The 26,089-nt window shown below is 40.4% G+C and overlaps 1 protein-coding gene and 1 long non-coding RNA gene across 3 annotated transcripts; both read left to right on the top strand.

Moving 5' to 3' along the window:
- Positions 1-38: 38 nt before the first annotated feature.
- Positions 39-6,620, top strand: LOC113034096 (cytosolic carboxypeptidase 1-like). Of its 2 annotated transcripts, none has more exons than XM_026188416.1 (2): positions 39-1,123; positions 4,958-6,620. In XM_026188416.1, the coding sequence occupies exons 1-2, from the start codon at positions 1,005-1,007 to the stop codon at positions 5,115-5,117; spliced, it is 279 nt and encodes a 92-aa protein (XP_026044201.1). In that variant the 5' UTR covers positions 39-1,004; the 3' UTR covers positions 5,118-6,620. The 2 variants fall into 2 exon arrangements, with proteins under 2 accessions (XP_026044201.1, XP_026044200.1); XM_026188415.1 differs by having other exon boundaries at positions 4,955-6,620.
- A 13,149-nt stretch (positions 6,621-19,769) lies between these two features.
- On the top strand, positions 19,770-21,184 carry LOC113033982 (uncharacterized). The gene is made up of 2 exons (XR_003274106.1): positions 19,770-20,028; positions 20,750-21,184. It is a non-coding gene; the product is annotated as an uncharacterized LOC113033982 (long non-coding RNA).
- The last annotated feature ends 4,905 nt before the right edge of the window (positions 21,185-26,089 follow it).

Genomic DNA, 26,089 nt, shown 5'->3' with positions numbered 1-26,089 from the left:
CTTCTCTCAGTCCTTCTCTTTTTCCCTTTTGACTGTGCTGCCTCCCTTTCTTCTTTCTAACTCCATGGTGTTCCATCCCAGCTGACTTCCTTCCTATTGATTCCTGCCAATGTCAACATCTAACACTGAGTCCCACAATGCCATTTTGGCTCTGATTAAGACCCCTACTGGTTTTCATGAAAGTTTTTGTCCAGATGTGCAGGAACTAATGTCTCCTGATTTGTGGCTGCATATGTCTGTGGCCAAGTTTAGATGTTCCTCCTTCTGTTCTGCTCTGGGGGGAGGGAAAGAACATGAAGGGTTTTTTGGAGGGGTCGGGATTCGGGGTGAGCTGAAGGTTAGTGTGTCCCTGTTTGCATTTGCTTGTACGAATGAACTGTGCAGACTTTGTGTGGGTGTAGGAAGGGGTGCATATGTGTTTGAATGTGTGTCCCTGAAAATGAAATAAATGATCATGTCTCCACATGAAAAGTTTTCTTACCAAGTGCTTGGCCGCAGCGAGAATTGGGGCGTTTGAAGCTGGACAATGACTCTATCCCCAGGCTCCAGAGCAGCTTTAGAAAACCCACAGCAGTCATTTTAAACTAGATTTCACTCTGACCTTTGCAGTTATTTTTGAATATGTCAGTATATTGAAAGTACTTGCGAGTATGTGTGTGAGTTTTTAGTTTGTTTTCTGGTGAACGTATCGAGTTTAAAATCTTGGGCTCAGGAGGTACAGCGGGCTGTCCAGTCATCTCACGGTTGGTGTTTCAATCCCAACCCTCTCCACTTGCAAAAGTTCCCTGGTGTTAGACACCAAACCCCAAGTCGCCCGCTATCACAGCCGAGCACCTTGCACTGTAGCACTGCCGTCATTGGAGTGTGTTTGAGAAAGGATAGTTGAGAAACACATTTTAAAGCACTTTGTAGAACCACTAAGAACTGCGCTGTGTAAGTGCAGACCATTTACCATTTAGCGTTTTCTCCAGGGTCTTCAGATCGGCACCAGAGAGCTGGAGGAGATGGGAGCTCAGTTCTGCGTGGCACTGCTGAGGCTGAAGAGGCTGACCGGGCTCCGGAACCACCAACACCTACTGGATTTGGAGAGCGATATTATTGGGACACAGTCCAAAGTGGTCAGGTTAGTATTGTGGAAAAAAGCCATGACTCTGTGCAGTCATCTGAACAAGCCACACACAGCTGTGGAATTTGGTCTTATTGAAACAATACAGCAAACAAAAACTACTCTCCTCATTAACCTTTTTCTCCTTTTTGTTTTAAGTTTTTCAGCTTTTTGTTTCTTAGCTGTTGAGTTCTTGTCCTCTTGCAACCTTCTCAAGGTATCTGAGATATTGATAATGTTTTCTGTGACCATAAATCTACCTGGAAATGATTACAGACTGCCTTCTTTTTTTATCTGCACAAATATCCTCATTACTGCTAGACACGTTCCCCCTCGGCGCTGATTCTCAACGGTGTGACTGTCATTCTGGCTCTGAAGCACTACTCAAGAAACAAATGAAGGCCTGAATTTATGCAGGGCTGCTGTGAGCATCATTGAAATTCTACCAATGATCATGTGCGAGGAATATAATGAAAACTTTGGTCTGAGAGGGAAGTGGTCATGAATAATTGTCAGTAGCATCATTATTTCTTAAAACAGCCAGAAGATCTCTTTTGATAAAACCATTTACACCTACACAGTAGAGTTGTTAAGGGGCGCGTGAAGTAGTTGATGGTGCAGGGTAGTACATGTGCGTGGAACGTGGAGATTAGCTTCCCTCCATAGCTGGAATACATTTGCAACAAAGTGGGAAAGCAGTTTATTAAAGTCAGTATCACAGCGTGTCCTCATACAGCCTAAGTGTCAAAGGATGGTAAAACTGAATGTCTTTATAGTTCAGCTGTTAAGATGAACTCTAATCTTATCTGCCTTTTTATTCTATAGTTATATTCTTTATAGTTCTTGTGTCAACGTGTTCAGTTTGTTGCAGTAGTGTACAGTAACTTCATTTCTTATGCTCTCATTCCCCAGTGCAGTAAAGGAAAGGATACAACTGCAGTATCAGGCATAGGATTAAAAGAAAACTTACCACGTTTGGTATTTGTTTTGATGTTTTCATATAGAGATAGATAGATGGTTCATGTATAGATTTGCTGCTGCTCTCTATTTTACTCTGTCGTAGACTATATGAGGTGCAGTCCTTGGCTTCTCGTGCACCTCCGGACCAGTTTTCAGCGCGGCTGCTATTTTAAGATTGCTCCTTGAAAGTCTCGTTCTGTCCCTCGCGCTTGTGCGTCGGCGATGCGCGCTGGATCCTCTCCAGTGTGTCAAAATGGGAGCTGTTCAATTTGATTTTTATCTCGGGCAAACTGACAGAGTCACAGGGAGCCAAGTCTGGTGAGTGGGAAGGGTGGTGAGCGATGATTATGTTGTGGTGGCAAAAAACTTGTGCCTCTTCAGTGCGGCGTACGCCGTCACACAGTTCCACGTATTACTGTTCGGATCACCGAGTGCACCTGCTCAGGCGTCTCAGGACCTTGCAGGAAAACTCAGCCTTCAGTCTCACCGTGTGGGGTGACCTTAAACTGACGTACATCTTTAGGTTTGGAAACTGCTCGGGCATAACCGGAGACCCAGCTGTCATCACACGCCGCAATCTTTGTCGTCTCTGCACAAGTTTGAGCTCTGTGGCGAAATTCCAGATATGGAAGTGGTTAGAAGTATGGAAATAGAACTAGACTCCCAAGCAGCAGTATTAAAAATGAAAGCCTCTCTGAAAGCATCCCAGAGATGCGTGACAAGTTACCACATTTAAATCCTTTTCTAAAGAAAAATTATTTTTAACCTTTTAATCGGGCCTCATGTTGGACTGTCGGACTTTTCTCACCGAACCCAGCGGACCTGCTATAATTAGGAAATTATGACGTATCTGTCTGACAAACCAACATTAACTAAAGTTTAGAAAAAATCTAATCTACATCAGAGTTTTATGGGTAGGAAAAAAATGCAGTTTTAACTCTAAATTTAGTGTCCACATCTAAATACAGACTCATTCAAAAACCATAGTTGCACTTCAAGTTTCGGCATCTTCATCCATATTTTAGCAAGTGACAGTGAGTCAGCACTGCTTTCACCCTAAAAGAAGAAAAAGAAATCACCCAGTAGCTTCATGCATTATCTAATCACCTCGATTGAAATGACCAGTTCAGAAATATGAGGTCGCCACAGATTAGATTGTACTTAGTTCAACCACAGCCAATAATTATTAAGCTTGGCCAAACCCAAGCCGTGACCACCAAGGTTATCTTCATTTCTTATTTTAATACATTAGCTTCTTGCTTTGTTAAAGAAGTCGAATCCAAGTGATGGCTCTATATTCCAAACCACTTAATGCTTACATCTCTTTCTCCCTGCATCTCCTTGTCTCTCTGTTACTAACCTACTCTACTCTCATATTGATATATTCATTCATCATTTATGTGTCTGATCATTAAGGGACTCCAAAAGTGTTTGTGTGGCTGTGTGTGTGTGTGGGCATTAGTACCCTCTGGGATTGGTCGCTCTCATCCTGGATTTATGGCTTTATTCGTGGGGCTTGGTATAGTACCACTTACCATTTAAGAGTTCATCACAACGATGATATTGTGGCCACTGGGATGTGTCTTCAAATAACTGGAGTGCTTAAATGGGTGGATACGAGCAATGGGGTCTGGGTTTTTTTTTGTGCGCATAAGAAAGGACCAGAACGATTTAGAAGGTTCTGCAGATGTGGAGGTTTATCCTTGTGTGACTGAGGGTGATTTGGGTTTTAATGAACATATATGGATTTGTATATTCAGACAGACGGTATATGGAGATGACTGCAATTTGGTGGATACACAAAATGGGTGTGTGTGTGTGTGTGTGTGTGTGTGTGTGTGTGTGTGTGTGTGTGTGTGTGTGTGTGTGTGCGTGTGCGTGTGTGTGTGTGTGTGCGTGTGTGTGTGTGTGAGAATTGGTTTGATATTTCTGTAATGGCCTGAAATGGTTGACACATTGCTTTCATTATCTGCTTGGACAACATGCATTACACACGCACACATTACCTCATACACATACACGTTTGCTGTACATATACTGATGCGTAATTTCTCTGTCTCTGTCTCTCTCATCCACTCATACTCAGGCGAGCTTGGTGGGAGATCATTGTCTGAGCCCCCCTGATCGACTGTCTCCCTGGGATCACATTTCAGACCATTAACACCATTAAAAACCCACTAAAGCCACTAAAACCTCAAAGAACCAGCAAGCATTTAACCATTAAGACCGACAGAAAAAACCCAACTGCCTCATTGGTCAAAGCAGACATTTAATGTGTGTTAGCGGTCTTTACGTTTTTATGATTTGTAAATGTTATATTAATATGTATAATTGTTTTGCAGAGTTTGCGTTTGCTTCTTGTTCTGTGTTTAAGCAATTACTCTTACCGGCAGGATCTGATTATTTATGTGGCATTTAACAGTAGAAATGTGAGGAAAGAGAGCATTTCCTCATATTTAAGGTCACAAACTGCAGCAGTTTTATGAATATATCGGTCATTTAAGTCATATATCAAGCAAAAATGTTAAATCTAGATTCTCAGATCTTTTTTTGCTGCCTTTTCATTTAGAAAAATATTTTTTTAATCAAACTTTGAGGAAAAAAATCAATTTGTCTTTGACTAAATTTAATAGTGAATCCAAGATAATCACAAACTCCATCAGCAATAAAAATAATGACCTGTCTTACTGGTATATTATTTAAATTAAAAATTAAATCATGCCTCTGACTAAAAACATCACAAAATAAAGAAACATTTTATTTATTTATTTTTAAATGAAAGCTCCTGTTATGTTTTGATTGTGCTTTCACAATTTGAACATTGCCATTCTTCCAGTTTAACCATCATCCATGACACGCGTGGCAGTGACTCTTTATTTTGTTACCCAGCAGCCCAACTACCTATGTGATGGAGGAGGACGAGCCGTCCTTTCTGGAGGCTATAGACTACAGCGCAGAAAGTGACAATGAGGACGCGGAGCCCGAAAACGAGCACGGCAACAACGTCCACGAGAATCCCGACCACCTTGATCAACTGTCCGACTCGTACTAATCGCAGGGATCAGCGCTGCGGGGTTAATCTCATCTGTACCTGGCAGTTTGAGCTTACAAACAGCCGGTGCCTGGGCTTTTAGATGATCTAAATTTAAAGATTTCACAGGTGACATAGCAACACTTCTCACATTGACTGCTGGATAAATAGCATAGATTTAAACCTGACCCTGCTGTAAATACAAATCCAAATGCTACATAAGCACCACACAGGTGTGCGTCGACCTGATAGATTTACTCTTGTCTATGCGGCTGACGTGCTGCTCCTAACGGTACTCCACCTGCCTTTCACTTCAGATAGACTGATATAAGCTACAGTAATACAAAAAATAAAGCTTCTAATGAATGTTTTCACCTTTCACTACCAGAATTTAATCATCATGAACTGTAAGCCTTGACCTCAGACACCATATAGCCTCTGAGATTCACATATAGCTGCACAGGGCTGCAACCAGCAGGCACTTTTGACATTTAACTTGAACCCCGGTCCACTCGCTGCTCCTTTTTTATCACTTCCAAACTCACGCTGAAGCTTTCTGCCAAGGTTGTAGTTGTATAATAGAGCCAGTGGCTTCTGTAGGCTTTGAAAGCCCTCTCATCTGTGACGCTGTGTTTGATAGAAACACTTCTGCAGGTGATTTAGGGAAACTGGATCTCCTCCACTGGCCAGCACCGAGATCCAATCTGCCTGCCTTCTTATTTCCTCTTTCTAGCTTTCTTTATTGTTGCCCTGCACTTTAACTTTGTATTCATTTAGTTTGTTCAGGCCTTCTTTGCTTGTCTCTTTCTTTTCTTTGAGAAGCCAAGGTATCACTGTTGAAATGGGATGCACAGATGATCAAACAGCTGTCATATCTGAACATCATTTGAACAAGAACCAGCTCAGATGTAACCAGACTTGAGCCGTGACCTTACTTCCTTCCCTCTTTGGCAACGTGACACGTGGGCCGATCACCCATGTGCTCTCTGCCTTGCTTTATCCAAAACCGAAGCTATTCATATCACACACAAGCAGAATGTTCACGTCTTTATAAAGACAAACCTTGTACAGTATTTAAAACGTGGATGTAAACACTGCAAACTAACATCAGTGACACATTTAGGTGGAATGTATAGCATCCACATGTCGGTGTTTTCATTGTTTTTTATGAACCGTGTTAGTATAACAAAGTAGTGATGAACAAGAAAGCATGAGCTGCACAGAGAGCAGAAAACCCTTGCGCACTTTGGACAAACACAAATCACACAGAACAAAGACAAAGTGAATGCGAGTAGTGTGGAAACCTCATCTTTAGTCACCTCGTTTGTTTGAGCCCAGCCCAAAGCTCGACGGTAACACTTCTCTTTTGTCTATACTGGAATGTTTTTCCCGTCGTTGTTCTTTCCTCTTGTGTGTATATTTTGTGGAGTTGTGTAGGACAGACCCATGTGTAAAAACAGATGGTGCCGAGTATCAAATTGTTTTTTTTCCTGCTCATAGAGATGTGTTTCTGTTGTACAGGTTGATTTGTTTGTTTGTTTTTTGCTTGCTGTTTTTAAATTATTAAGTATTTTTTGTGTGATGCTTCCTGTACGTACATTTTTCTGTGTGGGTGCAGACTGTGTGTGCACATTTGCAGGAGTTTAAGTTATTCCATTATTCTGCTCAGCTAATGCTCTTAAAGTGTGTTTCTGCTTTCAATTTGATTATCCACTCTAACTCGGCTTCACTCCCCCAATAATTTTTTCGCTCCTCTCTTTCCTTCTAAACCCATTTCACTCCTCTGTTTTCTGTCCTTTGCTTCCTTTTAAGTTTTGTTTGGGACATCTTAGAAACACAGCATTATTGTCGTGCGTGTGCATGTGTGTGTGTGTTTGAGGGATATCCACGTGTAATTTCAGTATAATATGCGATACGTGTCTGTCATGTTTGTCTCTTGCAGCTTATGTGCAATGCTGGGCTGCGTTTGTTGGGATAGTTATTCATTTTAAGTTGATTGTACTGCAGAAAATAAAAGCTAAGACTGAATACATGGGAAATAAAATGTGAATATGGTAAACTGCTGCATTTTATTTATTTCATATTTAGTTTTTTGTTCCTGAACTGTACACTTTTCACTATGATACTGACGTGTGTTTTGTGAAACTTGAGTGAGCAAGAAATTCACATAAAATCTGTCCTCATGGAAACATTTCTCTTTGAATTTAATAAAACAACTGTAATTGATCCTAAAGATATGAGAAGCAAAACACATTAAAAGAGCTTCTTTTCTTTCTGTTTTTTTTTTTTTTTTTTTAAAGGAAAAAACGTTTTCAGGCTGTGTTGACTTTCAAGCTTGTAAACTCTGGTTTTGGTGTCAATAAATCACTGCACCCGTTTCCTGTTTTGCTAGCAAAATATAAAGAAATGAGGGGTGTCAAGTCATTTGCACGGTCCTGTATCTGACAAATGATGTGGCTTGCAGTGTGGTTAACTGTCCCAGCAGATATTCCAAGAAGTCGAAGTTGCATTATTTACTTTTTTTTTTTTTTAATTGACTGTGCAGGGCATCCACAGATGCTATAGATCAGCGCTGCTAACTGAGATTACTAGGCATAGTTATAGATCAGCACCCAGCCTCATGTAAATATGTTCATTTCAGGCTTCAAAAGAGGCCAAGACTTCAGAATGTCAGTCCATTAAACTGTGGTTAAGATCCTAGTTAAGCTTTTATATACAGCGGTTTTTCACTTGATGTCTTTGACAGACACTCTTCTAAATCTCAGCATTAGAGTGATTGTATATAAACAGCCCGTCCAGCTTTGGCGCCATGCACACAAATCATTTCAGTCAGCCGATGGGGGGGGGGAGTTAGCTTGTTAATAATGGATTACTGGAGAGATTCATGTTGCTTCAAATCTATTGTAAAACCAGAATCCTGTATAGTTGCTTTAGTTTAACCTGTTGACATTAATAATACTTTCTAATATGTTGGGGCCACAATTGTAGAGTAAACATCACCCTCGATATCTAAACAAATTACGGGTATTATTCTCTATCAAATACAGGGCAAAGTTTTAAAACGCTTGTCTAACTGAGTAACTTCATTTGGTCTGGACAAATCGAGGCACATTTGTTGCATTTTTTTCAAATTTGGTGAAAATTTTCACGATGATGCACTGCAAAAACCCATCAACTTGGACTCTCCTGATGTCACGGGCGGTCAGAAAGGGAGTACACGGTGACTGTCACTGAAGCTATAACTGCGTGGTTCAACTTTGTGTTTAGAGGGACAAAAAAAAAAAGAAGAGCTTGGAAAAAAGTGAACAAAATCGTAGCATTTCATGGTAAGTTCTGGTGATATGTTTCAACTGCTGATTCAACTCCGACACAGAAGAGATTATGCTACCATGGTGTCAGCCACTGGTTTGTGAACACCTGTTTTGAAGCCTCAGGTTGAGTTTTGAAGCCAGATGTGATGATCGAGGGATGGATCTTACTGTGAAACTTAATAAATCAGGAGCGGAGTTGGGACGCATTGGCTTAATCCTTTATACTGGCTGTGATTGTACTCTGGTCCCATTGGGAGTCATTGTGGGCTTACTTTGGAGATAGCCTTAAGTAGCTGCTAGAGGAAGTGCAGTCCTCGGCACTTTAGCGTTGACTCCGCTTTTCATTCCTTTTCATTTGAAATGTAAAAGAAAAGAGAGAGTTAGGAAATGATTGATGATTGAATGAGTACAGAGAGATTCTTCTCTAATATAAGAGAGTACAAGCCAAAACTAAAATCACACAGAGCAAATAGTCCAGCAGTGCGTTGTGTCCACGGCGACATGCATCTTAAAACAAAGGCTCTAGATACCATTGTAGCAGTATGGCAGGCATACACTTGATCATTCATCAGTAGGATTTCAGTGTAAATTGCCTGTTACATGTCCAACGCTGGCTCCGAAGAAACAGCTCTATGGGGTTCCCAGTGATGTCTGTTTTGCTCCCGTCCCTGCTCTGCTGGGTCTCTGATGCCTGCTGCGGCTGCTCTGCTGTGGCTCGCCTGCTGTGCTGACGCCCAATCCTGGCCTAGTCTCACTTTTATTTATTTATTTTTAGGTCAGATGTGCCTCATTGCCTTAATTGGGAGACGTGGGTAGGAAGTATCACTAGCAACAATTTTCAAAATAAAAGCATATAAGCCAAATACAAACATGCAAAGTATAAAACCAAGTTTAGTTATAGCTACACCATAAAAAAAAGATGGTTAAAATCTTTAAAGTACTTTACCACCCCATTACAGTAGTACCCCAGCAGAAGCTGCTGCCTGACTACTGGATAGAGGCAGACACACCAACACCCCAGCCTGCATTTACCCTGTTCCCTGCATGCTCACGACTTTGCTATGTGTGCAGAAAATAATTTTAAAGTTCAGCCAATGTTAATATGAGGCCTTTGTAGTCTGACTTGGACAAATTAACTAGGTCGTCTTAGGAATGAAATTCCCTGCTTGTGTTTCTGCCTCTTCACTGCTAGGCACAGAAATACAGGCCGAATCTTGAGTACAAAAAACATAAACTTTGGAAGATATCCACTTTAGTTTTTCTAACTCATGGAAATGAGCTTGTGCTGAAGGCTAGAATCCTTTTGTCCCACAGTAATTTCTTTAAAAAGAGCTTTATTCACAAACGAGGACAGGAAGAACAATGACACGGATCTGCACTTTTAGTACTCCTGTTATCCTCAAAAAAGCAAGTTTTGTTTAATTATATGTGCTATAAGTTCATCCTTTATGCAGTCATTTATTTGTCAGAAGACTATTTTTCTTTATTCTTAGCGCCGTCATCTGTGCATTGCTCACCTCTCTGTAACGCACTGAGAAGTTTTCACATCCACAAATCCAAACAGATCAGAAAAAGGTCAGCGACTTGCTAATTCTTTAAACATCCCCTACAGGCATGCTGGAAGATATACAGCACAAAATGCTTGGTAGTGGAAAACGAACCCTGTACGTGTGTCATGTTTTCCCCTAATTATAATAATAATATCATATTTATATCTGGAAAGGAAAGAAGCAGAGGACCTTGTTCCTCTTTAGGCAGATTTACTTATGAGGATAATAAAAAAAAGATAATGTTTCTGTTCCCACACGAATTCGCCAGTCACAGTTTGGAAAGAGGAGGTTTTGAAAATCTGATGATGTAATCCTTTCTGCTCACTCAGCCTCCTGAAGCACGGCAGCCCTCAAGTCACTGCTGAGGACTAGAAAATGATCGGCAGACCCTTACAGTGGTATGTGTTTGTATAGTTTCCATCAAAGCTTCAATAAAAATAAAAAAAGTGTTGCAAATGAACCTGTGAAACATAGATGACAGAGGTCAGGTCACAAGATCACCATCAGGTCAAGTTAGCAAATCTCCGTCTGGGTTTGGTTCGGTGTGATTTATTTCTGTGCTAATAGAAATAAATCACATAAATCAATAAATCAATAAATCATTATCTATAAGTAGATAATGAATCACTTCTTGTGAGATTTTTTTTAAATCTCTTGCTTCTGAGGAGATGAACACAGGGAGAATGGGGGGGGGGGGGGGGGGGGGGGCAACAAAAGCCAGTGCATGTGTTCTGAAAATCAGTAGTGTATGATACTGAATGTAAATTGGTATAACTGGACAGAAAGATGCAGGAGGGAGCAAAGTCAGAGCAAAGGGAGGGAGAGAGTGAAAAGCAGAAAGGAGGATGAGAGGAATTTGGAGAGTTGGAGGGGAATGTTAATCTGAGGAAGGCAGCATGGAGAGAAAAGCTCTTTTCCTCTCTAAGCCCCACGCCCTCACTTCCTGTCCCTGCTGTCAATCAGAGCAACTGAAGTGCATCAGACAAAAGACCCCCCTATTCCCTCCATCCAACAGCAGAAAGCATCAGTACCATCCAACCAATTAATTAACTGCCCTGACCAACGGGCGCAAAGGTGTGTGTGTGTGAGCCTTACAGGGTGGAGGGTTTTGAACTGTTTCTGTAGGTTTCTCATGTACATCACAGACCCCTAATTAGTAATCTCTCTCCCCCTCTGTCTCTCTCCTCGTCTCATGCATTCATGCAGGCACCGTGCCCAACCTCCATCCTCACACTGACGAGCTTATTTCTGTAGTCTAAGTGTGGCTCTGTGAGCCTCTAATAGTGGAGCCAATTAGTGCCAGAGTCCGACTTGGCAGCATCTCTAACTCACTGGTGGTCCCACTGAGGGACAGAATGGCTCCCCTGAAAAGGTACAAGTCCACAAAGGACGTCCTGACAAAGACGTGTGTGTATAGGCTGCATGTCACAGGAGGATAACTCTGCGTGCATGTGTTTGTGTGTGCGTTTGATCTCGTTGTGATTCAGTTTTAGAATTTCGCAGCAAAGAGTTAAACTGTATAAGCTGTTACAGGCATGATAGGAAGAAGTGCTTTTGAAGATGCTTGAATGGTTAAAAATGGTCCCACTCAGCAACGAAGGTATCACATTCAGGCACGCGTTCAGTGTTTTTAGCCTGACACCAACCCATCTGTACAGTAATTTAAAAAAAGAGAAGTTTAACAGATTAACAGACTGGTTCATGAACAGATGTACTCCATACTCGATAACACCACTGACACAAGTTTGGACTGAATGCTTACATACTAATTTGTACATTACTTGCTCAACCCTATCATTGATAGAAACTGGGCTGTGGTCACTAACTCAGCAAGGATCAGGGGTGTTTTATTTTTTTAAGATGAGGTCATGTTTCTAAAGTCTCCTAAAGAAACACAAAACCTCCTGTAGCTAAGTAAAGCATGATTAATTACATAGGATTTTCATCTGCTTCATTCTTTTGCTTTTGTAAGCACCTGTGGGGTTCTAATCTATGCCTATTGAGATTTCTGATGTTGGTGTTTTATAAGTGATTGTTCTTGAAAAAGCAGGGAAACAGATGGACTCGAAACGACCCCAAACAGATTGCATACTTTACCCCGCATTGGGTGAAAGGACACCAAAATATAAAATGTATACCTCAAGAAGACTGGACGGATTGTGTCTCTCACTGGGGGGAACCGCTCGTGATGGTGTTCTTGAATTGAGCCCAGTGTGCAGCTTTTTGTTAGCAGTCAACCAACATAACAGTACAAACATGGCGGGTTTTGTTCGCTTTTGTGTGTCTGTGTGTGTGAGTTTGTGGCTGTTGATAGACTGACAGAAGACAGCTTGACATAGATCACAGATGCAAACACGTTACATTAAAATCAAATGGCCTGCAAACATTTTCACAGACCCTTGTGTGGATATGCCTTCTCTTTTGCATATCAATAGTGCTAGATCGTAGACACACACACACTCACACACGTACACACTCACACACGTACACACTCACACAGACATAATTGGTTACGTAGGGAGCAGTGCCAACTTGCACCTCTCGTTGCCGTGGTAACCAGAGAGACTGAGTTTTCTAGAAGCACTTACTCACATCCCGTCTGTTATTCACTTGTTTGTTCATTCATTCCTCTTTTTAGTCTCCTTTATGCCGCGCTCTCTTGCCCTTTCTCTCTCTCTCTCCGGGTGCTTTTCAGCCCGTTTCCATTCCCACTTCTCCTCCAATAAGATGCCCTCTTGGCATGCATATGCAAATGAGGCAGACTTGAAACCAATTAAAAGAATTGAATAACGAACAGCGTCGTGTCCTCAGAGGTTGGACACGGAGATAGTGGCTCGGTTAGACCCGCATGACACGACGTGTAAGCGCCAATGTCTGTGTAATTTGCTTTTGATAGAGGAGCAAAGGACCTGGAAATTAGTCTGTTTCTTTTCACATGCTGGTAGATCAAGTCAGAAGGAGCCTGGTGTGTTTGTGGGGGAAAAAGAAGAAAGAATGTAGTGAATGCTTTCATCTTTATAGGTGGACACTTTACTTAAAACCTCAAAACACCCCTACTGCCCCATCTTATTTAACTTCACATCCTTTGGCTCATCTGCTCTCCCATCGCCGCCCCCGCAAAAGCTCTCAGGGGTGTATCAAGTTATCATTGGCCGACAAAGCAGGAAGCAGGAAGTATATACTGCCTCATAGGCAGAACTCTGGAGATATTAGGTGGACAAATATATGCACACTCAAGGATACTACACACACACACACACACACACACACACACACACACACACACACACACACACACACACACACACACACACACACACACAAAACAGCAAATAAAGCCTGCTGTGTTATGGCTAAATGTTGTCTCTGCAAAGAGGAAAAATATGTTGTAGCTCCAGTGTTGCATATCAATTATGTACAAACTTGGAGGAAAAGAAAAAGGGGATGGGCTTTAATAAAATTCAATGCTTGTGTGAGGTTTACAACTGGGTAATTAGAGTTACATGAAAACAAACAAACAAACAAACAAAACAAAACAAAACACAACACCAGCTTTCATACACCCTTCAATAAACTAGAAAGCTGTATTTCTAAAGAGCAGCACACACACTGCAGGCCATCCTTCTAGTATTTCTGTGCCAACCTGCACATGCAGTATTTTAACCCAGAGGGATTTTTTTTGTCTGGCATTAAACAACCAAATGCATCCGATTTTTACTAAATTGATTCCAGAGCTGGCAAATCGTAGTGTGGAAACAGAAATGTAACAATACAATATTAGAAATCATGGGGAAAGAAGAAAATGTAGATATTTGGATGCAGCTCAACAGCAGAAAGAAAAGATGCTGAGAAAGAGCAAAGACAGGAAGGGACAGCCCTACACTCTTGTGTCAGCTTTCTGTCACAGAGCAAGAGAGAGTGTGTGCAAAAGGAAAGAAAGACATAGTGACAGCAGACTCTTAGAGTCCTGTGTCAGCGTCCAGTCAGACCCCGGACCGAGGCGACTCGGGGAAGTCGATGGATGGACGCCAACAAGGTCAACAGCCATAACCTTGAGCTTGGCACAAGGAACAACACTGCATACACTGTGCATATGCACACTTAAAACACACACAAAAAGCATGTTAAGTTCATGGCACGCCTGGGTGGAAACAGCTCAGTGTGCATGGTGGGAAGAGTGAATGGTGATGATAGCTCCAGAGAGAAAAACATACAGACAGACCGGCACAAAGTCTCTCAGGAGTGTCTTTAATGTGTAAGTTAGTATAGCAGCCTCCCTGCATATCTTTATACCGGTAACCAAAGGTCGCTGTGCTGCTGGTAAATATAATAATACAAGGAGACATAACAGAAAGCAATTAAGAAAACATATGACTCACAAAGCACACTGCAAATATTGAAAACACAACAATAAAGCAAATCACTGCAGATTTAAATACTGAGCAGACAAAACAATGAAGTCCTGACTTAGACAAGGTTCAGTAAAAAAAGCTAAGACTTAGCTGAGGGATTATGCTGTGCTCTCATTAACACACTGAAATGCTAAATATACATTAAAAAAACAACCACGTAGCCTTCCTTTTTAAAGTCCTTTATGTGATTTAACTGTGGATACTTTTTAAGGAGCTCGCTTGAATTTTTTTTTTTTGTTTTCCTTCCCAGCAGCCATAAGGGGCAACACTGAGCTCATTTCACACTCAAAAATAAGCATTTTACCCAGAAAAGTGCCCGTAGAGCTTTTCTTTGGCAATGTGTAGCCTGTGCACCATCGTTAAATATTTAAAGTCAGTTATTCAGCAGAAATCAAGAATTTATTTGAATTTTTCAGAATGTTAAAACTGAGAAAAAGACTAAAACTTACCATTAGCTAATTTTCCAGTAACTGACAGGTAATTAGTGTGTACGATACTAGTGCTGGTCTCGGTTTCTGCATATTCCTGCAGCTGGTTCTTGAGCAGGGAGATGATGAGAGAATCTTAAATATATATTTTAGCAGCACAAAGTCTAAATATTAACACGACTCACTGATAATGAGGTAAAAAAAAATTGTTTAATTTCTGCCATTGCACAGGATAGCTGTCACTCAGAACATCTCTAAGCTATGAAAGGTTAAAAGATTTACCCTCCTGCGTGACCCCAGAATTATGTAACTTTGAGCCACTCCTTAATGTTATAAGCAGCTTTCAAACCCATCGGCGAAGAAGTTGTGTGACAGTCCTCCAAGATTAACTAGGTAATTTAAGGACTAAAGCAGATGGAGCACACTGCTGCAATTGACAGAAGAGTTGCTATCAATACAAAAAACCAGAGGTAGGATAAAGGTTGAATTCCTGACTCAATAAAAGAGCTTGAAGCGCTCTGGAATGTTAAGAGCAAAGACTCAGTGGAGCCAAAACATGCCATTAAACATAAAACAACCACAATAGGATATTGTGGCTGAATCATACTGATTTAAACCAGACTACAAGAAAAAAAAAGTAGAAAAAGAATGAAAGGAAAAAAGAAAATCATGAATAATAATTTTCAAAATGATGTGGACAAACTATAGTTAACATACTATAGTTTAACTATCAGTTCCAGCTTTATAATGGCTATCCATATACTGTTTATATAGCTATATGTTGTTTTTTTGCTTGTTGCTGCAGTTGCTGGTTTGTTTTTAAGCCACTTAACACTGACTTATGAATTATTCAAGCTTAGCAAAAAAATAAATTTTTAAATCGTTCCGTTTTTTAAATTCTTACACTTTGTTAAATAGCAGCCTGTAAAAAACAAATCTATGGAAAATGCCAAAGATAACACAGGTTGAGAGATGAATCCCAAAGTTATTTTGTGAAAACTTGGGCTATCTCAGCACAGTGTTCAGTGTGTCCTTAAAAAAAAAAAAAATCTGAGGAAAGTAGACAAACAGGGAAGAAAAGGCCTAAAACCTTGTTTTGTTGCCATATCAAATTACAAGTTAACAAGTTTTATTCAAATCATCATCTCTATGTAGGGAGGTCAGGTGGGGTGTTGAACGGTGAGTTTCTACTGTCATCTGTGAAACAAGAGGAGGCACCGTCGTGGTTAGGTGCTCCATTTCAGCCAGTGGTATTGGAGATCATGTCACAAGTGATGGAAATATGAATGCTGAATAATATCAACAGATTTTGATCCATCATGCAAAACCATCTAGATCTAGAAGTGTCTGTTCAACAGCCTGAAAGCAAGAAAGGTTTCCGAAGAGGGTTCAGACTGCGTCGAAGAATAAAGTCAGTCATACAAAATAAAGTGACTTTCAAAACTCTGTTTTTCCATTTATGTGGATAATATGAAACAACTAGGGAGCACTCAAGACTTTTGTACTATACTGAATGTACATAATATCGGTTTATTATAGATTTACTATGCATTATCTAATAACTAATTACAAATTTTTATAAATGTAATGAGCAAATTTATGAAACCTTCCAGAAAATGTTCATAAATTATTTAGAATCCGACTATTAAACAAGTAAACACCATCATTCGATTACTTGTAAATAACTACCGGTACTAAACCAAATCGTCTATTAACTTAACACGTGTTCGTGATACTTAATGACCACATGTACTGAATTCCCTTTCACCTTTTTCTGAATTTTGAAAGGCTTTCGTTTTTAATGGAACAGGATCTGGAAAATGTAGTTTCCCTGGACTAATGGGGCTAGCACATTGTTTTGAAAGTAGGTCACTCTTCCGTCTGCACACTGACAGGTTAAAAGAGAACAATCTTTTTTTATAGGTTGAGATTTGAAAGGAGAGGGAAGAAAGATGCTCGCACGGGGACAGGCTGAGTGAAGCATGCATCTGCTAAATCAAAGCTTCATCATTTAAAGGTATATGAATCAACAGTTTCCATAAAGTGGCAGAATCCTAGTGAAGTCTTGTGATGTAGCATGCAATGTGTTTGTTTACCCTTTTGCACCTGTGGCTTAGTCATTCTAATTACATGCATTGACTGCTCTCTTTTCCTGCTTCTCTAGAAATGAGAGTTAAGGGTTTAATTAGTACGGCATGACCCTCATCAGAGCCAGCTTACCTCAATAACGCTCATCTCAATCAAAAGGAACAATAAACACATCCAGGTGCACACAAATGCAAATGGATGTGCCTTTCCAAAGGGGCGTACGCATGCGCGTTCGCTCACAAGCACACACAAAAAGCACGCACTGGGGCAAGAGGTTCCCTCGGGATTAGTCAATTATTAAGAGGTCTATCCTCCTATGAAAGAGTGTTATTGATTATTACTGCAGGTTTAATAATTCAGTTGTTTTAATAGCAGAGATATGGAAACAGAGGAGAAAATGATCAGCCAGGAAAAGGGGTGGAGCCAGAGGAGAAGTGGGAAGGGGGGGGGGGGGAGAAGACGTCATGTAGAAGGAAAGGAAGAAAAATAGTGTCCGAAAGACAGCGCCTGGTTATTGAAAGACATACTTGACAAAAAACCTTTATGTTGAGATGTTGAGTTTGTGAGCTCTTCTTTATCAAGCTCTGCTGATGTTCTTTTTAACACCACAAAGTATTTCATCCTGCTCTCTCCGTCTCTCTCTCCATCAAAAAAAAGTGTGATTGTTTCTCAATTAAAAGAATCTGTGTGAATTTCTGCCCCAGCAGAAATAAATTACCAAAGACATCACTAAAGACTACATTTAAAAACAAAACTTGACTGTTTGGTGAATTTGCCATAGATGATCTATAAAATCCAGTTTATTACATATTTTGAGACAGTTTCTTTTTTGTGTTTGGTGCATTAAAAAAAATGAATTAAAGGTGCCAGGAGTCTCTTTCATCATAAAACCTAAAAATACTTATAAGCACATACTTACAAAAGCATTGCTTAATAAACAAATCACTGATTTGGACTGTTGTAAGTTAATTTCCGCTCCGGACTCTAATCAGTTCAATAGTTGCAGCTTTGCATGCATCCACTGGTGTTGCTGTGCACACTTTGAATACAAATTTAGGTCTGCTTGATTAGCGATTCAAAAAAAAAATTGAATCAAGTTGTTTAGTAATTAGAGCTATGCTTCCTAATCACACTGTCATCATGATATCATCTGCACGCAATTAGCTTCACCTACAATCAGCACCCCAGAAATTAATGTCAGCTTGGCTTACAGTTTAAGTCTGGGGAATGATGGAAATCATTGCAAACAGAGGATGTTTAAGTGTAGTTTTAACAGACCAATATGTTCTCCAATACTAATTTTGTTTATCTTTTTGTGTTACCAATGAAAAGAGGATGCTGTGTGTAGTCACTTTCTCCCTCTGTGTTTGTTTCCTCATTTTAGCTTTTCTCACGTTTAATTGCTGGGTTGTGAGTAAGGCTGCAAAAAGTATTGTGTGAATTGTAAAAAAAAAAAAAAAAAACCAGTAAGACACTAGGTGAGCTACTCTCATGCGTGCGCTTTCAATTTGCGCTGTTTTGTCCGATTTGTTTTCTCGTGTTAAAAATGCATGAACTCACTGTACAGGAGAGGCTTTCCGGCTCAGAGAAGCATCGCTTCTCTAAAAAATTAAAGGCTTTTCATACTCCACTGTTTAGTGGAAATGGAGAGTTTGAGGAAGAGAAGATAGACGGCTGGCGTCGTTAACCTTCTCCGAAGACATGACCCAATTTGCCCTGAACAAAAAACAGGCTGATAAGTGTCCACACGTAACACACAGAGGCATGTAAAACCTCACATAGCCAGCCAATAAAGGTTTTAGCCTGAAAGCCTGCAGGGAGACTGGGCTAAGCTGACCCTATACCTGCAAAAACCTGAGAAAACATTCAGTTTTAGTCAGTTGACTGTGAATGTAGTTAGCTTTTTCATTTTGCTGTGACCCTTAGAGATAAAACAGGTTTTTCATATACACACACCCTGCCAACGCTTTTCTTGGTAACATAGAGTTTCATCAGCTTTACTTTAAAAGCTATTTATTTAAGATTTAAAAGGTACATTACATGTTGGTGAAGTGCCAGTGTTAAAAAATGTGATTACATTAGCACAAGGATAACTCTGATTTGCTAGCTTAAGTACTTTTTCCAAAGTGTTCCAAAAAAAATGCATAATTATTGTTGTTATTGCTGTTTTTAAATGTAGCATAAGAGCTGTTATTCCACATAATGACATAAAAGGAGACGGGCTCTGCCCCCCTATTATTATAGCATTTGAAGCTTTTTATTACATATTGTTTCTGCTTATTAGCTAAAAAGTTAGCAAGTTTCCAAACATGTGTCAAATATGTGCAATGTATCTCTGATGTCCAAATAATAAAGGTTTCATTTAGTTTTAGTCTTCAGTCTCAATGTCTTAAAAGCCTTGGCAATGCAAAGTTATCTTTCATATTTGTAGACAAATTAGTTGTACATTTATTTCATGATTTCATCAGTAAAACAAGAACTACTCAAAATTGCTATTAGCATTATACTTTCATGCTAAATGTTTATAGTAGTTTTTTTAACCTATGTAATGATAAAAAGTCTAAACGAGTTAAGCACCTAAGATAAGATTTCAGTTCTGAAAGTTCTACTGTATCCATTATTTCTACTCTTGTCTCCTATTCCTCAGCTTAAGTCGACTTACGTAAAATGGCTTATCTTACTCCACCCTTGCCTTCTCCTTTTCTTTTTCTTTGGATTTGGGACTTACACCTTTGTGTGTCCTGGAGGTTTTAGATGTGTTCATGATCCATCACAGCTGATTTAAAGGGCTAAATGACTCCTCAGCATTTCTTGAAGTTCTCCAGAGGCCTGGTAATGAACTAATCATTTGATTCAGGTGTGTTAACCCAGGGTGCGATCTAAAACCTGCAGGACACTGGCACTTGAGGCCTGGAGTTGCCTACCCCTGGACAAGTTTACTGATCACAGCAAACCAAAGCACCCGTCAGCCCACAGTACTACTGTTACCCCAAAAATAGATGTCTGTGACCTCAGAGCTGGCAACAGGCATGGGATTATTGATACTACTATTTTTGCTGTGGCAAGAGTGCTTCAACAAGGTTTCAATTGGAGAGAATTTCCAGCTACATCAGAATCAGCATCCAAATAGTGAAGCTAGTAAGGTAAGCTCAAAGCACTAATCATGGCATTAGCAAAGAACAGTAATGGAGCAAAGCTAGTTATAATTCTGAATCTGTGTCTTTCACCAGGTACAATGTTAAGTCTTTTTTTCCTTTGCTTTGGACCTGGCTGTTCAGCTAGCTGCTACTGAGGAGGCCTATGTTCCTGAAAACAGCAAAAATCATCAAAAGTCATTCTCCATTGTGCTTAACTGAGTTTTATCGGCAAATAAATTTGTATAAATAAGGCACTAAAATAAAAATACTATCATAGCCTAGATGTGACCAAGAAAAAAAACAACCAAAAACTGGTGGTTGACATGATTGCATTTATTTATTTTCCCCCCGCTATCTTTCATTGCTACCAACTATTAGTAAGGCAATTCCTGGTGGGAAGCAACCTGTCTCAGTCTGACCTGGACTGACTGCAGTCACTCTCAAACAGATGGGAGAAGGTTTGCAATTAATCAGCATCTAATTCATAAACTCTGACAAACTGCCAACACGTTGTAATCAGTCAGTCTGCACCAGTGATGGCAACTCATCAGCTCCAAATAATGAAACACAAACCTGAAGTACTACGTTTAGTAGCAGCAACTTACTGGAAATTGTGCTAAATTTATCACCGTAGATGCCTAAAGAATAGTCTGCTTTCAGGAAAGATTTTTTTTCCCCGCTATCCTGCAGAGCATCATTTGAAGCCCATTCCCATTTTTATCCCCAGATCTCCACACAGAAAAGGATTCACTTTGTTCCATTTTGGCAGTTGACTGCAAGTGGACTCATACCTGGTCCCCATGTATGAAGTGATCATTTCGAAGACAAGGGGATATCGAGTTGATTGCACATAGTTGGAATAATTTTGATCACTCTACAGTCTCCTACCACTGTTTTCCCATGTGTGCTAAAAAAGCATTTTCAGTGTTTCTGTGTATTTTAATGTCTAATAATTTTTGCATATATAAGCTGTAGAGAACAAGGTTTACAAAGAGGTTATATGTAACATAAATGATCTTTACAACTCTGCATTATTGTCTTTTTTAGCCACTTACAGAACTGTTATATTTGTTCCCATTCCTGATGGCTTGTTGGCTGGATGTCTAATGCCAATGACACTTTCTACCTGGATTAATAAAGGAAATCTAAAACCCCCATTGCACCTCCTAAGAAGAATATTTTTACTGCTCAAAATTCCTTGATATCATTCATAAGAGATATGTTTTAAGAGCTAACAGCTTATAAGCCAAAAAGTTATTTAATTTTTTTTGGCTAATACCCAAAATTTCTGCCCTGTTCAGAGCCTTCAGTAATATTGCCACCACATGGGAATGTTTTGGCGAGTGCTATAATGTCCAGGATGACCAAACCTATACTCAAAGATACAAATTGTAATAATTTTTGTAATATTTATAGCCCATAACACAGCCCTCATTTAAACTGTTGGTGGTTTAGCCACGGAGATGTGAACCAAATCAAATAACTGCTCCACTGAGGCTGCCGAGGTTCAAACCCCAAATATACCACCGCTGTGCTCCGACTGACCACAAGTCCCAGCTGCTCTAACACCACTCACTCAAATGAGATACATGCCCGAGTACTCAGTTCATGAAGCAGGTAACTGACTGGCCCTTAAATCTCACCACACTCGCACACGCGTCCATATAGAGGCACAAGCAAGCAAACACACAGCAGCACATCCTTCCTCCCTTGATAGCGCAGGAGAGTCACTAGTGTGATTGTGTTATTGATTGCCCTGGATATGTTTTTTTTTTTCTTCCTTCTTAAAAGCATTTAGCAATCTGGCAATTAGTTAGAGCTTAATGTAGGCTGTCAAAACAGTGCTATTGATCCAGCGGGGCAAGGAGGAAAGATTGATCAGTCAACTCATTACGTTGCTGGCGCTGTCTCGTCATAAACACTCCAGATGAGATTCCATCAAAAGCCCATCCCTCGTTCACTGGCTCGTTTTTGCTGCTTGCTCTATTGCTCTCCATGTATCAGGCTCCCCAGTGTTTTCTGTTGCTGGCTCCTGATGCTTGATTGCACTGTCTGCACCTGTTTTCAATACTGTCTTGGTTTATTGCTCTCATGTTATTTGCTTTGATTCAATTGTTTTGACTTTTCTATGCTCTCGCTTCCTCCTTCTGTCGCTCTCCTTCCTTCCTCTCTTCGTCGTCACTGGATTTATTGTAGCCTATTAGAAAGCAATTTATATACAGCTTTTCCTCACATTTCAGCTTCACCCATGCTCACATCATTTTCGCTTTTACGGCCCACTCGACAACTCTTAACTCCACCGTGGCAGTGTAGAAATTATACGGGACAAATAAGTTGATTCAGTTTACGGCATAACTTGAATCAATTCATCGGCCAATCATTTGGAAATCAGGAAATTGCAGATACCCTTGATTCAATTTGCCCAAACACCAGACTCGGCAGTCATTTCGTAGAGGGTCGTATTGTTCAATGGACAGATGCTACAGCCTAATAAAGGTGGCGCAGGCTGTGGGAGCTGACATTTATCAAGTATTTACAGTTTTAATTTTGTTTTTATCACACGATCCCTGCAGATGCATTCGATTGGGGCTTAAAATGAGTAGATCAAGATAAAACAATAACAAACCTTCACAGTGAAGTGAGCTTTCAAAGGAGATAGTGTGTTCGGTGAACAGCAAGCAAACAATTTTTAGAAGACTTGTTGAGCTAAAACAGCTCAAAGAATTGTTTTTTTAATTTTCCTTAAATTTGTGTGTAAATTGGGATATTTTTCTTCGTAAGTTTGTAATTTTTATAGCCAATGTCCACACGAATTAGGCTAAATGTCTCACTTTCATGCAATAAGAAATCTCATTCAGTTTTCCTCAGGAGTTTCAAATCATTTACAGCCTTGCTGATAAAAAGCACACCTTTACTACAATGACTAACTGGTTGGATTTACAAGACTTAACAATAATTAGTGTAGTTTGAGTTTTCTGGCCATCCCAGCCACTTTCCCCAAATCTCACGTCTTCCTTTTCTGACTCACTGCACACGTGCATCATGGTAATGTCTCATTAGTCCAGCTTCACGTTCTTGTTGTTTGCTATCACCAGTGAACAGTCGAAACTATGTGAAACAGCTGGTAATGTGAGTTAAGACCATTCAAACTGTCCACCACCGTTTATGATTTTCATTCTTATATTACTTCCTCGAGCTGGTGAACTCTGCCATTGCTCCCTTTCCTATTCACGCAAACTTTTCACCACTGGTGACGCTTTGTTGGACTGCACACAAGTGCATCTCTGTAGCCTATTTGTGCATCGAGTTCCTGTAATCCTTCTCTCTGCATAACCAAAAAAACCACAGAAATCAGGACAAATGCAGAAGCGTCAATCCAGCTTCAACCAAAAGAATCGTGACCCATAGACTAGACTATAGTCCTGGGGAGGTTTGAGACACTGCATTAAAGCTCTACATTAAAACGTTGTACTGAAGAAATTTTACTGATCTCCTACTGGGAAAATGGTGCTGGGAAAGATTTTCACTGGGAGTGACCAGGATGGACAGGATTAGAAATATCACAGGGACAGCTCAGGTTGAGCAATTTGGAGTCAAAAGGTTGAGCTTGATTGGACATTTAGAGAGGAGGGATTGTGAGTATATTGGCCAAAGGATATTGAAGATGGAGCTGCGAGGCAGGAGGAAAAGAGTAAGACCACCAAAGAAGGAGGGCTGGCGTGACAGAAAAGGATGCCACGGATAGGGTGAGATGGAGGAAGATGATCCACTGTGGCGACTCCTAAATGATAGATTGCTAGCCCAGGGACATTATTCATGGGCTGCCTTTACCCCCATTCTTCCCACTTTTAGGCCTGCTGACATAACCCCGCGAGTACCCAGCACTTCGGGTTAACTCCTGTTGTTTTTTTAAATGCTTTATATAAATAAAAGTGACTTGACTCGACACAGCGCTGGCAGGATTTGTGTGCTCTTTGTGCTGGTGCTTTCTTTCTTCTTCAGCATGTTTTTGTTCTTTTTCTGATGGGGAAAAAAGAGATCTTGAGTGAGAAAATTAAGTGCACGAACAGACGTCGTCGTGCAATATAACAGATATGGCTGATGGACTTTCAGATTCACCTCATGTTCCATTTGTCTCCAGTCCATTCAGCCCTTTATCACTGCTGCACTTACGCTTGTTTTGAGAGTGTTTCACTTGATAACAGCTTTCAAATGGGATGTCAGCACATTTAGAGAGGAAAACAGCGGCATCATAAAAGATAGAACTGAAGTTGGGTTTCTGAATCAAGTCTAGACATCTGTTCTTACCAAAAGCCTTCTATCTGTGTTTGTCTTTCTTTCGTCATCGCTGTTGTTTTTCCTCTCACTCCGTATCGTCTTTCTCTTTTTTTCCCCCCCTCATATTTTCAAACCACTGCCATCTCTTCCCCTCTCTCCACCTGCTCCCTCTCCTCTCCAATCTCCCCTTGTGCCCCAACAACTGTCTTATATTTCCAATGATGATTTGGCCCATAAATCTTGATAAAGCCACTGGCTGTTCTCTTTCGGTGGAACAGGAAACTCGTACAGGAACTGGAAGAGACAGAAGATGAGGAATGACTCCTGCTCATAAGTTTGTCCCGTTTTTTGATGTTTTACGTCCGCTGGGAGGGAGAATTCTTGTGGATTGAGAGCGCCTTTTTCATCGGGATTCACTTGAGTGAACTGCAGAGGTGTTGTTTGTAATCATAGACCTTTCTGCATTTGGGCAGCAATCCTCATAGCCCTATTTGTATCTGTATCTAATCCTTTTTGCTTTTGTTTAAAGTGATCCAGCTCTGCTCATTGTTTTCCAGGCACCTCATTTACCATAATTAAACCATTCAGCAAGAAACCTGCGAAAAATAAAATTGCTTTTTATTATTGCCTCAGCAAAATGGCACAGGAAGAGAAATCATCAGCCTTCTTACATTTACATGTATTTACTGCTGTTGTGTTTTGCAGAAAATGGTCCTGTTTGGCTACAGCACCTTTAACTTGAGTAAATGTCTTTGTTCTGCTGTGGTTATCAGGATGGAGCATCCCTGGAGATGTTTCCAGCCGAGTACTGTGTGTAGTTTCTTGGCAACAAAAGCAGTATTGCACAGTTTTCTTCTTGTATACTGGATGTCATCTCACTGACTTTTATTAAACAAAGGCGGGGGCCCTATAAAAGAAGTAATAGGGTCATTCTCCTGCAAATTTACAGGTTACTATTACTCATTTTCAGCTAGCTCATTTTCAGTTAACTGGTGCCCTATTCACGAAGGCAACACCTCCCTAGAGACTGGTCAGCGACCCCTGGAAAACCTTCAGTCGCTAGGGAAACATCTGTGACCTCAAGTAAAAGAAGCCCCAAAGAAACAGATCATAAAGACAGTACGGCATCACAAATCTTGCAGTTGTGCTGTTTGCTAGCAGTCGCTCATAGGGCCGCAGCAAACTTCAAGTGATGAGGTTTTGGGCACAGGATCGTGTACCTCTTTATGAACAATTTAATAACAGAGACTGTCACCAACCTCCAGCAACCACATGCTAACCGGGTATGGGATACACACATTTTTTTTCCTCACTTGGTCACTAGGACTTCATGGATGTGGTGTTAGCAGTTGACTCCACTGGAACTCTAACTGCTAAATGGTTCGTGTAAAAGGCTGTATGACTGAGAAATGCGAGCTCTTTAAATTCGGCCTCAGTCTCAGTAAGTAGAGATTCCATGTATTTTCTTTTGTCTAATGGCAATGAAGACCACTCCTTTTAATAAGCAGTCTTCAATAGGGGAAATAAATCAAAGCTTAACAGCAGCCTACTAATGGTTAGCTGGAAATGTCATGTCCTTAGCTGAATTGCTAATGACAATAGCTTTAACCTCCTGAGACTGGAGTTCTTGTTTGGGATGCATTTTTAATTTGTCCTAGCTGTTTGAAGCTAAATGTATAAGAGAGGCAGAAAAGCCTATGAGAATGCAGAGTATCGTGTTTAAAACAATTATTACTGTGTCACCTCAGAGTTGCAGACAATCCCGTTTTTGGCATGTGGCGTGGGGTTT

The sequence above is a fragment of the Astatotilapia calliptera genome, chromosome 12, assembly GCF_900246225.1.
Source record: "Astatotilapia calliptera chromosome 12, fAstCal1.2, whole genome shotgun sequence".
Classification (NCBI taxonomy): Eukaryota; Metazoa; Chordata; class Actinopteri; order Cichliformes; family Cichlidae; genus Astatotilapia; species Astatotilapia calliptera.
Note: the sequence above shows the minus strand (reverse complement) of the source record. Positions and strands in the feature narration are given on the sequence as shown.

Bases quoted from the DNA above. Each gene is read 5' to 3' on its own strand.
- LOC113034096 (XM_026188415.1), top strand. From the start codon at position 1,005: ATGGGAGCTCAGTTCTGCGTGGCACTGCTGAGGCTGAAGAGGCTGACC. The intron at 1,124-4,954 runs GTTAGTATTGTG...TTTGTTACCCAG, and splicing joins ACACAGTCCAAAGTGGTCAG to CAGCCCAACTACCTATGTGA.